The 15,638-nt window shown below is 36.1% G+C and overlaps 3 protein-coding genes and 1 pseudogene across 4 annotated transcripts; 2 read left to right on the forward strand and 2 right to left on the reverse strand.

The window, feature by feature from the left end:
- Positions 1–146: 146 nt before the first annotated feature.
- Positions 147–1,030, forward strand: LOC125203127 (putative calcium-binding protein CML44 pseudogene; annotated as a pseudogene).
- A 4,943-nt stretch (positions 1,031–5,973) lies between these two features.
- On the forward strand, positions 5,974–9,602 carry LOC125205995 (putative methyltransferase PMT10). Its single transcript, XM_048105240.2, has 9 exons — positions 5,974–6,580; positions 6,965–7,108; positions 7,186–7,456; positions 7,596–7,706; positions 7,810–7,969; positions 8,047–8,304; positions 8,390–8,512; positions 8,590–8,667; positions 8,738–9,602. Exons 1-9 carry the CDS (start codon positions 6,083–6,085, stop codon positions 8,934–8,936), a joined length of 1,842 nt encoding a protein of 613 aa, XP_047961197.2. The 5' UTR covers positions 5,974–6,082; the 3' UTR covers positions 8,937–9,602.
- LOC125205996 (BTB/POZ domain-containing protein At4g08455-like) lies at positions 8,939–10,382 on the reverse strand. Its single transcript, XM_048105241.2, has 2 exons — positions 9,932–10,382; positions 8,939–9,601 (listed from the first exon to the last, which is right to left on the reverse strand). Exons 1-2 carry the CDS (start codon positions 10,343–10,345, stop codon positions 9,125–9,127), a joined length of 891 nt encoding a protein of 296 aa, XP_047961198.1. The 5' UTR covers positions 10,346–10,382; the 3' UTR covers positions 8,939–9,124.
- A 1,144-nt stretch (positions 10,383–11,526) lies between these two features.
- LOC125204421 (Tetratricopeptide repeat (TPR)-like superfamily protein) lies at positions 11,527–14,574 on the reverse strand. 2 transcript variants are annotated; one of them, XM_048103082.2, is made up of 5 exons: positions 14,247–14,574; positions 12,901–13,096; positions 12,643–12,674; positions 12,309–12,395; positions 11,527–11,824 (listed from the first exon to the last, which is right to left on the reverse strand). In XM_048103082.2, the coding sequence occupies exons 1-5, from the start codon at positions 14,505–14,507 to the stop codon at positions 11,699–11,701; spliced, it is 702 nt and encodes a 233-aa protein (XP_047959039.2). In that variant the 5' UTR covers positions 14,508–14,574; the 3' UTR covers positions 11,527–11,698. The 2 variants fall into 2 exon arrangements, with proteins under 2 accessions (XP_047959039.2, XP_047959040.2); XM_048103083.2 differs by having other exon boundaries at positions 12,901–13,039; positions 14,247–14,572.
- Positions 14,575–15,638: the final 1,064 nt, after the last annotated feature.

Consider the following 15,638-nt stretch of genomic DNA (forward strand, 5'->3'; position numbering starts at 1 on the left):
TTTGTGAATATCATGTAAAAATTGGGTTAAATCAATAACTAATATTCCGTGTTAGTACAACATCGAAAGCGTGTAATATTATTCAATGAAACCTCTATATATATACCATACACACATTCATACAACTTATCCAAACATACCCTATATTTACATACATACACTAAACTAATCTTCTATTTCCTTTTTACACAATCATACTAACATTTTAACAATATGTATCCTCTCACCACATATCACTTGCACCAAATCTTCAACGAGCTAGACCGAAACAAGGATGGCCTAGTGAGCATCGACGAGCTCATGTCGCTCCTCACTAGGCTCGGCCTGCATGCTAAACAGACCGAGCTTGAGCTTCTAGTGGGTGATGACAAAGCCCTCGACTTTTTCAATTTCCTCTTCTTCTACCAAACATTGAACAATGTCATTGTTGAAGAAAATCGGGACCAAATCAAGGAGGGTGACCTTGAATTCCCGGATGACGATCTTAGGAAGGCGTTCGGGGTTTTTGATTTGAACAACGACGGGTTCATCTCCGGTGAGGAGCTGCGGACTGCATTAGGTAGGTTAGGATTATGGGATGAGAAGAGTTGTGGCCATGATTGTATGCAAATGATTGGCGTTTACGACACTAATTCTGATGGATTGCTAGATTTCGAGGAGTTTAAGGAAATGATGTCCATGGATTCCTTGGAATCTTATTAGAACTTTGCTCTTTTTTTTCATCAAGACTCCTTCCTTGATTGAATCTTCTTCATTGTGTGTACGTATGTGCCTATATATGTATATATAGTTTGGTTACTCTTTAAGGTTCACGGTTTCAAGAATAATTAGAAAATGACTTGCAAACCTGATCAAATTCTCGTGCCATCCAAAAAAAGGGTCATCTTTCTTGAGACGGAGGGAGTAGTTTTTACTATAACCAAGCATTAATAATATATTAGTGTGTGGTTTCAATAAGTTTGATATATAGATGTAAGAGAGAAAGTATTGATCGATTGAATGTTTTTGTTTAATATATGAGTCCTTTTAAGGTTGTTGCGCTCAAATTCAAATGATTTTTTGATGTAGTTTGTTATGTAGAGTTGACTTGATTATTGTGCTACGTGGACCATTCTTAGTGGTTACAATTTTGAGTCATTTTTTACGGATCTAGTATACTAGTGGGAGGACCTTTGAAGTTTGACCCTAATATTTTAGTATAGAAATAAAACGTGGATTAAACTGCAATAGCAACATTTATAAAATAATTTCCCTTGACGTTTTCAAATATATATGGCCGGTTCTTATTGTTAATTTAATAGTAGAATTTATAAAGTGCAGTTTATAGAACTTATAAACTGCAATACCAACAGTTATAAAATAATTTCGAAATTTATAAGATGTATTGGGTAAAGAGCTTATTAATTAATCGTCAAAGTATTTAATTTCGAAAATATAAGTTAGAGAGAAAAATGTAATCTTCATTCAGTGTCCGAATGAAGATTTTGGGCTGTCAATTGAATTCAACTTCCAAGACATGCCTCAATTTTTCATTATATTTTTGACTTATATAGTAAAAAATTATTTTTTAAATTAAATATTTGTGTGATTGATCATGTAATTTTGGTCAATTTAATTTTCAAATTATGATATTTATTCTAGAAGAATATCATTGAGTTTTTCGGTTAAAGACAGTTAGAACAATCATCGAAAGGATATTATCTAATTTCGAATCATTATTATTCCCTCTGTCTGGAGACTCAATTAAGTTTAGTACTGATTTTAAGAAATATCAACAAAAATAATTTAAAAAGATAGTAAAATATGTGTCCTATTTTTATACACTTATTAGTTTTATAAGACCATCTCCTATACTATAAAACTAATTTTTTTTTTATAAAAAGAACTCATCTAATTATATACTAAACTCAAACTAATTTTTTAGTTTTCTATGAAATAACACCTAATATGGTGCTATTAAAAATTTTGTAAGACGTATACTAAAAAATTGTGTAAAGTTTGAATTTGATATAATCGGAGTTAAACTACTTTTTGGTATGGCATCTCAAAAATAGTTAATATAATGTGAGATAAAAAATAGAAAAACGAAGCCCCTAATAACGGACGAAGGGAGTAATATATTGACTTTCACATTTATAACCCTTGTCTCATCCCTTTTCATTATTTAAAAATAATTGACATAGTTAGAGCATCTCCGGTGGCGCCCCTCCCACTAGGACTTCCACTAGGACTTCCCACAAAAACTTTCTGCCACGTCATCACTAGGACTTCCCATTTTAATTCCCCATCACTAGGACTTCCCCTGCACTAGGACTTCCCACTAGGACATCCACTGAGACTTCCCGCAATTATTCAAGTTACAGAATTAAAATGTCGACACGGAATATGAGAACATTCAAACGACCCTATTTATAGAGTTTTTTTTATAAAAAAAAAATCGGACGTCCGACCTCACCACTGTGGCGGACGTCCGCCCGCCCATGGGTCGGACGTCCGAGCCCATCCGACGGGCGTGGGCGCCCTTCTTCTTCACAACATCGGACGTCCGGTCGGACGTCGACGTCCTACCGCGACGTCCGCCATTGGAGATGCTCTTAGCTCCTCAATTATACTTACGTCCAAAGTAATTTCTTATTTTGTTATTGAAAAACATATAACAATTCAATTTGTACTCATATTTACTACTTTTTTTAATTTTTATTTTGAATAAATAAACCATCAATTCCACTAAATTTTATTACATACATATTTTATTAGTTATACTACATAAAATATAGATTTACTTGATTTTTCCACTAACCTTTTTTTCACATTTTTCTTAAAACTCGGCATCAAATTAAATTGGGACTTTGAGATGGATAATTGTTTTTCGCATTTCCTTTAAAACTCATCGCCAAATTAAATTGTGACTTTAAGACGGATAATATTTTTTGTAGCCCTATTAAGTAATCCAATTAAAACTGTTGTTAACATTATTACATGAGATTTTCGATACAATTATTATTGCAATTAAGTCGTAACGTACACGGCCCACCCACCAAGTATCCTCCGGTACTACAACCCTGCAGTGCGTCCTTTAATATAATAAAGTGGCACGCCACTACAAAGAGTGCAGAGTATTTGCATTTGAAACTGTACAGAACCGTAGGCACATATTTTCTTTTTCGGCAAATAATTTATGCACGAATCTCAATTTATTGCTTGTGCAGTAGGCAAAACAGCTCAAACTAAGCAAACATACAAAATTTCTGTTTCCTTTTAATTTTTGGTCAATTAAAATACCTTAAAATATCATTTATAAACGGCAGTAATTATTTGAAGAATCGAGGCGCTGCGGCAATTATTGATTGCGATGAATGATAAACGTGATTCAATCCCAATTATCGATTATCGATTTGCGATGAATGATAAACGTAAAGATAAATCATTATTCTTTGAAGAATCGAGGAGGTGCGGCATTATCTATTTGATGAATGATAAACGTAATTCAACCCCGATAGACTAATTTAACTCTTATAATCAACAATAGAATTGATCGACCATTTAAATCTTAACTGAATCCGCCATTGTTTGTAATTGTATGGATAAAAGACTGTTTGTTGAGAGCAGCAATTATGATGCGCTCACCCCCTAAATTTCTAAAAACACCATTAATTAAGATAAATAGTGTTGCCTGAGGTAGGTAATTAAGTGTTAATTATAGTACCTAGTTTCTTATTTTCGCATAGGAGTCGTGGTATCAGTATATCCACAGATGACTATTCAAGCCAAATAGCTTTTCCCGTTTTCGCTTACATTTTAATCCTCGTATTATATTATTATCAAATCATGAGTGTGGCTTGTGACAAATGAGTACTTTTGTAAGGTCCTCCATTATTGTCGACTGTCAGGACTCAGGAGTACTACTCTAATGATTATACCTGATCAGTCTAATTGAATTTTATTTGAATTATATCACTCCATAATTATTAAAATAAATTACTTGCTACTTTCTTGAAAATTTATTACTCCCTCCGTCCCAAAAAATTTTATCCCATTTTTTCATTTCATCCGTCACACAAAATTTGTCACATTTCATTTTTTATCATTTTTAGTAGTGGATCTCACATTCCACTAACATATTCTCACTCACAATTTATTACTCCCTCCATCCCGCTTTAGCAGTCTCATTGACTTTTCTGCTCTCTTTTTGTAAAAATGATAAAAAATAGTTAAAGTGGAGAAATGGTAAAGTAAGAGAGACAATAATATAAATAAGACCCTTCTCTATATTATTCTCTCTCTTAATTTACCATTTCTCCTCTTTAACTATTTTTTATAATTTTTATAGAAAGAGGACAGAAAAGTCAATGGGACTGTTAAAGCGGGACGAAGGGAGTATAAAACTAATACTCCGTACTTTAAAAGTAGGGATATTGGCATCTAATATCACGAAACTTTCAAAAAGTTGGTTTTTTCCCACGAACTTTAAAATTGACAAGTAATATCACGAACTTTACCTTCAGTTTGTTTTTTTCCACGAATGAAAAAAATCACACAAATAATATTATGATACGGATTTGTTTTCGTAATTTCGACAACAATTTTGAGAGCTTCAAGTTTTTCAATCTTTGAAGATAGTTTTTCTCGAAGCACACCCTCTAAATTGATCTTCAATCTATTAAAATAACATGAATCTTTTCATTCGTGGGAAAAAACAAACCGGGGGTAAAGTTCGTGATATTATTTGCCAATTTTAAAGTTCGTCGGAAAAAACCAACTTTTTGAAAGTTTCGTAATATTAAATGCCAATATCGCTTAAAAGTAAAACCCAGCGTCCTACCAATTTATTTCGCAATCATTTATTTGAATGTGTTTAATTTCTAATATCACAACATAGATAGATTAATCGCTTAAATATGCTCATCCAATTATTTTATTGATTAAAAAAAAAAATTAATGAGAGATAATGTTTGATTATTAATATTTGTATGTGGTTAAGTTCTAATATCATAAATTAGATAGACCAATATTAAATTGGCCCCGTCCAACTATTTAGTTACATTCAAATATCACAAAATAGATTAATCAATAGTTACGTTCTAATATCATTTCACTGACTCATTTTCACTCACATTTTATTACTCCCTCCGTCCCGCTTTAGGAGTTCCGGGTGAGTCGGACACATGTTTTAAGAAAAAAGTATTTGAGTGTGAATAAATAAATATTGTAATGGATGTTGGGACCCACTTTAATTGAGTGTCCAATAAATAAATGTTGTATTGGATGTTGGGACCCACTTTTAACACTTTTTTATTAGTTGTAGCGGATGTTGAGACCCACTTTTAACACTTTGTATGTATTTTTTTATTAATTTATCTCAACCGGGACTCCTAAAGCGGGACGCCCAAAATTAATCAACCGGGACTCCTAAAGCGGGACGGAGGGAGTATAAACCTAATATAAAAAAATAAGATCCACATTCACTAACTTTCTCAACTCATTCTCAATTACATTTATTAAGATCTGTGTCTGATCAATACATGACAAGTTTTAAGGGACGGAGAGTGTAATTAATAGTATGAAATTGAATATGCACATTGCACACACTACACATGCATAATATATATTGTGCGCACATACATGCACGTTGTGTGTTTTTGCATGTACGTGTGTGTGTATGTTACAGTGGGTGCATTTTATGGATGGTGTATGTTTGTATGTGTAATTTATAACTATTTGGATTGCAATTATCTAATTTAGATATATATAAATTATGAAATTGTAATTTAAATTCAAATATTTTTGTGCTCCTAGTAAGTACTCCACTTATTTCTTTTGATTCGAATTTATAACTTACCCATATAAAGCCATAAAATTAGGTAAGTAATTTAACAATAAAATCGATTTGCAATGATAAAAACTTTCCAAAACATTTCCCGACAAATAAAATCGATTTGGGTTTAGGTATCATCGCTTTTCACTTTTCAGCCTCTACGTGTAATTCAGCAAAGAATATCAAAACCCTTCTCTCTCTCTCCCAATCTAATCAATCGCTTTCTCATTCCGCCATTTTTTCTGCATCAACAAAATCCTCAAAGCCATGACCACGACCTCAAAGATCGTATCTTTTTCACTCCTCTCCTTCTCCCTCTTCTTCATATTCAAATATCTCTCAGCATTCACCACTCCCACAATCCAGAATCAGCACCTCTCTTTCTTCAACAACACTCGCGCCACAGCCACCCCTTCAGCGCCGCCGAAGCCGCCGTCGTTGCCTGCGGCGGCGGCGGCGAGGCCGCTGCTGGAGAGAACAGGGATCATAAATGAGCTGGGAATCATGACGGATGATTTCGTGGTTGGGGAAATCGATGAAGGGCTTATCCAGAGCATAGTGGCGATGGCCAACACTAGTGATGAGAGGGCAATTGTGGAGAAAAAAGTGGTTGAAGTTGAGAAATTTAGGATTTGTGAAATGAATTTGAGTGATTATGTTCCTTCTTTGGCTAATTTGTCAGAGAAAGGGGAAGGATTGGATTGTTTGGTGCCGAGGCCTAAAGAGTACAAGCTTCACATTCCATGGCCCAAAAGCAGAGATGGGGTACAGCTTTCTTGATTTCATTTTTTCAGTTTTGTTGGTTTTGCTTTTTATCAGATTTTTGGGGGATTTGGCTTTGAATTGGTTTCTGGGATTTGACTGTGTGAATGGCAGTTTGATGCATAGGTATCTCATTGAGATGGTAGAAATGGTTTTTGAGTTTTATGTAGATTGGTGATGATAGTGTGTGTGCAAAGTGAATGAGTAGATGAGGCTTAATGAGTAGGATCACAGCATTGAACGAATTTATAAGTAATCGTAAGAACTATATAATGTGTGAGATTGTTGTTCAATAAATGAAGAAATGTTGGATAAGTAATTTGTAGCAGTAGATAGTGAGCAATGGGGTGGGAAGCAGATTTTGATCCTAATGTAATGTTAGTGCAGGTCTGGTTCGATAATGTGCCTCACACGCGCTTGGATAGGGAAAACGGAGGTGCAGTATCAAGAAAAGGCGACAAGCTTGTATTTTCAGGAGACGGGCCTCAATTTATCAGTGGCATGGATAAATACTTGGATCAGATATCCAAGGTTTGCTTCTGTCTGTTATCCTCTTTAGGTTTTGGTTCTGTTGCTTTGGACTGATCTCTGGAGAATGTGATGTGTAGATGGTTCCTGAGATTGCATTTGGCCGTCATACTCGAGTTGCTTTAGATATCAGCTCCGGGCCTGCAAATTTCGGGGCCTACCTACTCGAACGGAATGTAACAACTCTGTCAATAGCTACAAGTGACGTTCATCCTAACCAGATCGAACTTGCCCTGGAGAGAGGCTTACCTGCCATGATAGCTGCATTTGGAAGACGCCGGCTGCCTTACCCTAGCCAAGCATTTGATCTAATTCATTGCTCTAGGTGTGGAGTTAATTGGACTGTTGATGGTATGCTTCTCTCTTTGGTTATGTTATCTTTGCTGTTTGTTGAATTGCTGTTTGTTATTCAACAAACAGCAAAAGAGTGAAAGTGATGTTGTATGTTAATTTTGATCAGAATTTAATGTTGTTTTTTGGTCTGGTTAAGGTGGGATTTTGCTTCTTGAGGCGAATCGTCTGCTTAGAGGTGGAGGATACTTCGTGTGGGAGGCGGAGCCCGTTTACAAATACGATAATGAACTTGGCGAGCAATGGAGAGGTAGACAATATTGATTCTAACTTGTCAATCACTTACATTAAGTATTTTCCAGTTTTAGAATGATACTATGCCTTCCAAGATTAAAAATCTCATCTTTTGACAGCAATGGAGGATCTCACTAGCAACATCTGTTGGGAGCTAGTCAATAAGGAAGAGTATATTGCCATTTGGCAGAAGCCAGTAAACAATAGTTGCTATCTCAGTCGAGATCCTAACGTACAGCCATCGCTATGCAACACTGACGACAATCCAGACAATATATGGTAGTATTTTCTAACTGCAAATTTCTCTCCTAGTTTGAGTAATCTGTAGTATTGAGGGACATGTCTTTAAATCTCAGGTACGCAGACGTGAAGGCTTGCATCGCGCGTTTGCCTGAAAATGGCTACGGAACTAACACTACTGACTGGCCTGCCCGCCTTCACAGCCCACCAGACAGGCTATTCACCATAGAAATGGATGCAGAGAACTCTAGGAAGGAACTGTATAAAGCAGATTCAAGATATAGGAATGATATGGTAAGAGGATACGTTGGCGCTTTCCACCTCAATCAGATGAATCTGAGGAATGTCATGGACATGAAAGCTGGATATGGAGGGTAATCATCTCTCTCACCCACTCTTCATTTCTAGAACTAGGGTTCTATCTTAACTTGATTTGACATTGTTGTGTGTGCAATGTAGATATGCAGCAGCTTTGGTTGATTTCCAGTTCAACAGCTGGGTTATGAACGTCGTCCCAGTAAGCGGCCCCAACACACTGCCTGTGATATACGACCGTGGTTTTATAGGCGTTATGCACGACTGGTACGTAAAACAACACACGTACATTAGATAAACCGACTGCATTTTATACACGATTTTCATGTAGAACATCTCCACAGGTGTGAGCCGTTCAACACGTATCCAAGAACATACGATTTGCTGAATGCAGTAGGCCTCTTCTCTGTAGAACAGAGGAGGTAAGAAATTTTCACAGTTAAATTTTTAGCTCTCAATATAATGCACACTGATGTATCTGTATCCTTTCAGATGTAACATAACCAACATAATGGTGGACATGGACCGGATCCTCAGACCAGGCGGGCGCGTTTACATACGCGACACAACTGATGTAATTGCACAGCTTGAAGAAATTGCAAAGGCAGTAGGATGGGTGCCCTTCGTGTTCGACTCTGGAGAAGGGCCCCATTCAAACTGGAAGCTTTTAGCTAGCGAGAAACGATTGTAATGTGTAGTACACAATTTTTTTGAACATCATATATATATATACCTAAATGAATGTTCTCTTTCTCACACAAATACTCTTAGATTGTTGGTACCAAAACACAAAAAGGAAATTTCCCAATTGTTATTGCAATTCATTCGAAAGCAAAAGAGCAACTCACAGCCAAGAATCAAGAATCACCATCCCCAGTCTTATGAAGGGGGCTTTGGTGGTGGTGAATCTTTGGTTGCAGCAGTGTTGACCTGCTTGGAGAGGTAGGCTTCGTAGATGTCAACGACAACACGGGGATCCTTGTCAACCAGCTCGGCGTACTCCTCCCGCTTCGTGACCTTGTCCATGTGGTCGAGGATGAGGGAGAGGGCGGCCTCGAGCAAGGTCTTGGCACCGTGCTGATGGGCGAAGGCGTAGTACGGGAGGGAGTTCTCCCAGTTGAGTCTGGACATGAGATATCTCTCGCAGTAGGTCTTGAGATGCTTCACTTGGTATTTCTCCGCCAACACCAAGAGATCGCAGGCCATGTGCTCGTCAAGGCTCGCCTCTGCAGTGTAGAGATAGTTCACGAACGCTCGGAGAGCGTCGTACGACACGTCGTTCATCTTGATCGTCCCGCTCAGGCTCTCCTCCATCTCGTTCTCCAGCATTGCCCTAAAAACCGGCGATCGGCTCGTCTGCGTAGCAAATCATGATACTAGAATCAAGCAGTTATCGAATTAATGAACGATTAATTGCTGTAGCATGACGGATTGATCGGAATAAGTACTAAAATAGGATTTGAAATTAACCTAATTTAGAATTGATTAAGCAAATCATGATACTAGGATTTAGGAATAAGCAGTTATCAAATTAATGAATTAATTGATGTAGCATGAAGGATTGATCGGAATAAGTGCTAAAATATGATTTGAAATTGACCTAATGTAGAATCGATTAAGCACGAGAACTTGCTGAATTTGAAAATTGAAATCATAGGGCAAAATGCAGGAGAGATTGTGGTGTACCAAAACAGCGCGATGTGCGGGGATGGAGGGGGAGTTGCAGGGGATGTCGGAGGAATCCGGCGAGGGGCAGGCGACCAGAACGACGTCGGAGAAGCAGGGGGTGTTGGCCCTAGCAACGGAGTTAGGGCTGGAACAAAGGAGGCGGAGGAAATTGACCTTGGACTTGAGCTCGTCGATCTCTCGCTTGAGCTCCTCCTCCGTCTCGCCGGCCTCCTCGTAGCACTCGCGGCAAGTGCCGGCGCTGCGATCGCCGTAGTCCTCCTTGCACGACAGGCACTTCATCCTCACTCGCCGCCGCGCCGCCGCCGAGGAAGACGCGTCCTCGTCCTCGTCCTCATCTTCGTCCTCTTCGTCGTCAAAATCCACGTCGGAATCGAAGGACGACCGCCGCCTCCACTGGTTGTTCCGCCGCATTGTGTGTGTGTGTTTTTTTTTTCAGTTAATTTAATAGCACCTTTTTTGTTTCTTTTTGAGAGCATTTTATATGGGTATCTAATTATATTAAAAGACGCTTTTGGTTGAAAGGATTATGCGACTTTTGTTAGAATCGGAGAGAGTATATAATGGATTAAGCAAAGTTTTGGATTTTATTTAATGAAATTATTATTAGGGAATCTTATGTCTGAGTCGACTAATAATCATTATTATTATCATTACATTATTACTAATGAATATGATGGGAATTTTAACTTGAGTGGTTAGTTACATTATGTACCAAGAGTTGGATTTAATCATTCATATAGTGACATAGGTGTTTGACTTTAAATTATGGATAATCAATTTGAGTAGCTCACTATAGTTTAAATGAATGATGGTAACATGCTGTTGTTTTTACTTGAAAGATACTGTTATCAAATGAATAACTCAGACAAAAATATATTTGGTTCATTTAAAAAAATATGAATGTTTTAAGAAAAACATTCATAGTATAACGTTTAAAATTAAAATACAAAGTAGAGGGTGATAATATGTTCTAAGAATAACATATTTTTGGTCAACATCCAATGTAACGATTTGTTATACTATACCACAGTCTTTGAAAAATAGAAATTTTTACAATAAGACAGGTTATAATACAAAATTACTTAAGTAAGAGAGGAAGATCAATATAGAAATAGATTCTATTTTAAAGAAACCAAGATAATATTTTATTTTTCGTGAATGTTAAAAATAATATATGAAGGTTTTGGTAATTTTGTTAGAGATAGGAGTATATGACAGCCAATCTGGACTTTATATACTTTAGATTTATTTTAATTCACACAAAAACTTTTAGCGATATCAAATTGAATCTAAATAAATTTTTTATATCGTACCATATAAGCACCTCGAAAAATAAGACAATTTACAGAAGGATTTAAAACTGATGCATACGTCCTAATCATTTTATTTAAGGATGGAAAAGTTTCATATCATGATATGACCACATTCCCTGATTAAAATTTTATATATTAATGTGGAGTGTGTTAATTGGTCTATCATCACTTTGATAAATAAAATAAATTAAAAGGGAATTAAATCAGTTCCACCAAAATCACTGAACTGAAATAACATAAAATGCAACACTGGCATTACTAAGATCTAAAGCAACCAGGTTAGATCGAAAATGAATTCATTATAATGATTTCTGTTTGGTGAAAACATAACCAGATATTAAAACCAAACCAAACCAAACCACACGAACACGGTTTAGTCCGGTGTAGTTTTCAGCATAAATCCGAACACATTTACATGTACATCGAAGCAAAGGCCACAAGGCCGATGCTTTCAGCCTTCATCTCCAACGAGGAAACGATTCTCAGATGAGCTCAAACCTGTTGAATGAAGCTGTTTTCTCTTCTGCACATGATGCGATGCAGCTAGCCTGTCCTCTTTTGCCTCCACGGAATCGGGCTGCATTTACATAGAAAACTTTACTGGGAGAAGAAAAAGAGAATTGAGGAATTGGTTCGTTGTAACTGTGATCGATACTTATGTGAGCAACATAATCCAATACATTAAGGAGGGTTTTACTTTGAATAATAGGATGGATTGATAAAAAAATAATCTCAGCTAATCCACTGTTTTTTATAGATAAATAAACAAAGATTTGAAGGCCAGGTCACGGTAGACTCGAACCTGAGACCTTTGGTCTCGAACATTAACCACTCTACCTAGGCCAACACACGCACACAACTAACCCCATTATTATTAATTTTGAGCTTGATTGATCATCTTATCTTTCAAATACTCAATCCTATGTGTTATCAATCTATCTCATCACTCAAAGTAGTAAACTCCATGTCAAGAACAGTACAAACATCAGGAATCCAAGATCCATGATTATTACGACGACAATGAAGAAGATGAGGTAGTGATAGAAGTTCCTAAAGTGTACCTTAATAGCCAAAGCTTTGTCAAACGATTCAATGGCGAGATCAGGCTCTCCAAAATTTAGCTGGGCTCTTCCAAGAGTAATCCACGCCTATAAAGAATAAAGGAAAACAAGAACGAGAAATCTTCAATAGATCATTTTAGAACAGGAAATAATTGCCCTATAATCACTAACATAGTATCAAGAGATTTTGTTCCCATTTTTGCTAAATAATCATTTAAAAAATAAGTTACTCATGGACGTCTGACAAGTTGTTACACACTATCGTCTTGGTGAGACTGATCGGTGATCACAGCAAAATACATATAAAAGTAGATCCATAAAGCAGAAACTTTACCTCAGCCCATCCGGGATCCAATTCCATAGCTCCTGTAACCATGGGCAGAGCATGAGTTAAAATGAGGAGCCATAAAATGGATTTGGTATATGATATTGAAAGTAAAGGGAGAAACTTGTTTTAACTGATGTATCCTATAATGCCAAGTTAATTTTACCTAAAGAGGATGCCAAATATTTATGTGATGGAATAGACTCTGGTTAATGATTGAACATAGAAACAAGGCGTATATGTGCAAGGGTGTGAAAGAGGACGCACGAGTTGCAGCCTTCAAAGCATTCCATGCTTCTCCAAGTTCAAGTAGAACCTGAGCTTTCTGTTCGTGCAATATAGCTTTCTCGGGCACCAATGTTATCGCAGCTTCCCATTTTACAAGTGCTTCACGGTATTTTCCCTCCTTCATAAAGGAAAGTGAGTAAATGGAATTCAATGAGCAACTGAGCCAAATAATCACCTATAAAATGTTAAAAAAACATGATATATGAAAAACATACTGCAACAGGACATTTGTCTGAATCTAGAAAGCATTCTTCCTCTAGTCGTACAATTGATGGAGCAAGAGCAAATATGGTTGAAACAAAAGAACAAAGCATGTGCAAAAAACAGTGAAATGCTTAACTGAATCAACCTATTCAAGCAATTACAAACTAAGACATCCAAAAAGTTTCTCATTCCACTCAAGTATCATTTAACTTTTTCCAAGAACACCCAAGGGAAAAAAAAAATTAAACCAGAGAACTCAGTCACAACGATATTAACTCTTTTATCTCGTTCCTGAGAGAAAAGCTGTTTCCTAGTGGCGTTCAGCCCTTTTATTAGCAGGAGCCAACATTTTACGAGTCGTGGGCTCGTAGCTTAGTCATGTATAAGCTGACACCCCCTCCTCTAGTCACCACATCCAACTTCTTAACTGATCTTCTTAGTGCCACTGGCTAATTCAATGACATTAAGGGTGTGAGAAATAGTTCGCTTCTTAAGTATAAAGGCCAACTCCTTTTAGAGCTATCCTGGCAAACTATGTGAACCTCATTGCAGAAGGGGTAATGTAGTCCAAACGAGAAAGCACGGGATTCAATTGTGACAGCTATAACTTACTCATAAATTTCTAGAAAACGCGTCATTTATTCTGCGTAAAACTAACGCTACTACAACACGTGTACTACAAAGCGCGTATTGATTTGATGGCAAAACGTAATAAAGTAGGAATGTGGCTATATATATTCGACTAATTAGGGTTCAAGAGGCATAACATCCAATGTAGTTTTTATCAAATTCCGCCGCTACAAGGTCCAGCAGGCCATCGTTAAACCAGTTTACTGGTATCCGGCATCTGGACGATCTCTTCCGAAAGCACAACACCACAATGGCCATCATCAGAATTCTAATGTGTTACAGTAAGTTCTCAATTTATCATTACTCATTCCATTTTCATACATCAACCAATTGAATTTTCATATATAGCATCAATGATTTACACATCTAAATCAATACCTCACACATCAAAAAATTCATCATCCACACATAAAAAATTTCTGAATTCAACAATTCTAAAACCCTTTATGCACAGATAAGCCCCAAATAAAAATAATGGAAATTGAATTTACCTCAGCAAGATCATTTCCTTGAGTTTCAAATTTTCCAGCAAGATTCCTCCTTTCCTCTGCTTCCTCATCTCTAACCGTGATTTTCTTTTCAGGTAAGGTGTCTTTTCCGGGCAATTCGGCTTCAATCAGCGGCTCTGGAGCAGAATTGGCGGCGGAGGTGGAATTAACATCGTCAAATGGAAGGTTAGGGTTAGAAGAAATTGGGCGTTTTCTGGTCTTGTTTTTGGTGTCATTAACGTTTTTCTTCCAAGTCATCTTCATCTTGAGGTCTCAAGCTCAAATTTCTTGTGGGGTTTTACTCTTCCCTTTCCAAAATCTTCTTTATCAAATCACAAAATTTTAATTTTCAATTTATACTCACCGCATCATTTCACCACAAGTAAATTCAATTAAAAACATTGAAATTTTTGTGATTTAATAAAAAAGATATGGTTTTCAAATAAGTTAATATTACTATGTTACTTTAATATAATATTTATTACTATAAATTACATTAAACACACATATTTTTCTCATTCTCATTTTTTTAAGTGAATCAAATTTTATTTTTTCTTTCTAAAATTTACATATCTCTTTTTCATTTAGTTAGGATTGCAAATTTAGTTATTTGAGTTTCGAATATACCTGATCCCGACCTCTTAGCAGATTTTGGTATTCAAAATTTGAAATTATTAGTTCGAATATAGATTTAGGTCATTGGTGTAGGATTTGAATCTCGGGTACCTGATGAATCTTGGGTACCTGATTCATATCTGATTAGGATTTTATGTTTATTGTTATTTTTTAATGTACTTCTCTATTTTATACTCCATCTTTCTACTAAAAAATCTTAAAACATTAATACATATATAAGATGTTATTTTCTAAATTTAAAGTATAAGAAATAAACAATTTTAAATTTTCTGTAGTAGACTGGTTGTAAGCATCATTTAAAGTTAGCAACACAAGCACTTATTTGTGGAAGATAAATAGTAGTACTCCCTATGTCCGTAAATAAGAGTCTCGGTTCACTTTTACCTTAAATGGTAATAGAGTCACTTTTGCTGTAAAAAGAGTCATTTTTACTATTAACTCATTCAACTCACATTTCATTTAAAACCAATATATACAAGTGACACTCATATTCTAGTAACTTTTTTCCACCCACTTTTTTTAACATTTGTGCTACAAAGAAATGAGACTCCTAATGGCAGACGGAGGGAGTAGAATATAAGTCTAACTTAGTATATACGATCTCTGCCCCATTAGAAATGAAACATTTTCCGTTTTGGATAGTCCCATTACCAATGAAACGTTTCTAAAATTGGAAACCATACTCTCTCTTTTTTTTCTCTCTTTTCATTAACTCACAAAACAACACTACATAAAATCTTGTGCCGAAAACTAAATATT

Source organism: Salvia hispanica, chromosome 6, assembly GCF_029641045.1.
Source record: "Salvia hispanica isolate PSC_SH4W2 chromosome 6, Shi_PSC_v1, whole genome shotgun sequence".
Classification (NCBI taxonomy): domain Eukaryota; kingdom Viridiplantae; phylum Streptophyta; class Magnoliopsida; order Lamiales; family Lamiaceae; genus Salvia; species Salvia hispanica.

What these genes read in the sequence shown, in the direction of transcription:
- LOC125205995 (XM_048105240.2), top strand. Translation starts at nt 6,083, where the DNA reads ATGACCACGACCTCAAAGATCGTATCTTTTTCACTCCTCTCCTTCTCC. An exon ending in ACTTGGCGAGCAATGGAGAG is followed by an intron (nt 7,707 to 7,809) that starts GTAGACAATATT and finishes ATCTTTTGACAG; the next exon opens with CAATGGAGGATCTCACTAGC. An exon ending in ATAGGCGTTATGCACGACTG is followed by an intron (nt 8,513 to 8,589) that starts GTACGTAAAACA and finishes ACATCTCCACAG; the next exon opens with GTGTGAGCCGTTCAACACGT.
- LOC125205996 (XM_048105241.2), bottom strand. Translation starts at nt 10,345, where the DNA reads ATGCGGCGGAACAACCAGTGGAGGCGGCGGTCGTCCTTCGATTCCGAC. An exon ending in CCGCACATCGCGCTGTTTTG is followed by an intron (nt 9,602 to 9,931) that starts GTACACCACAAT and finishes TTTGCTACGCAG; the next exon opens with ACGAGCCGATCGCCGGTTTT.
- LOC125204421 (XM_048103082.2), bottom strand. Translation starts at nt 14,507, where the DNA reads ATGAAGATGACTTGGAAGAAAAACGTTAATGACACCAAAAACAAGACC. An exon ending in AAGGAAATGATCTTGCTGAG is followed by an intron (nt 13,097 to 14,246) that starts GTAAATTCAATT and finishes AACATTTTATAG; the next exon opens with GTGATTATTTGGCTCAGTTG. An exon ending in ACAAAGCTTTGGCTATTAAG is followed by an intron (nt 11,825 to 12,308) that starts GTACACTTTAGG and finishes ATGTAAATGCAG; the next exon opens with CCCGATTCCGTGGAGGCAAA.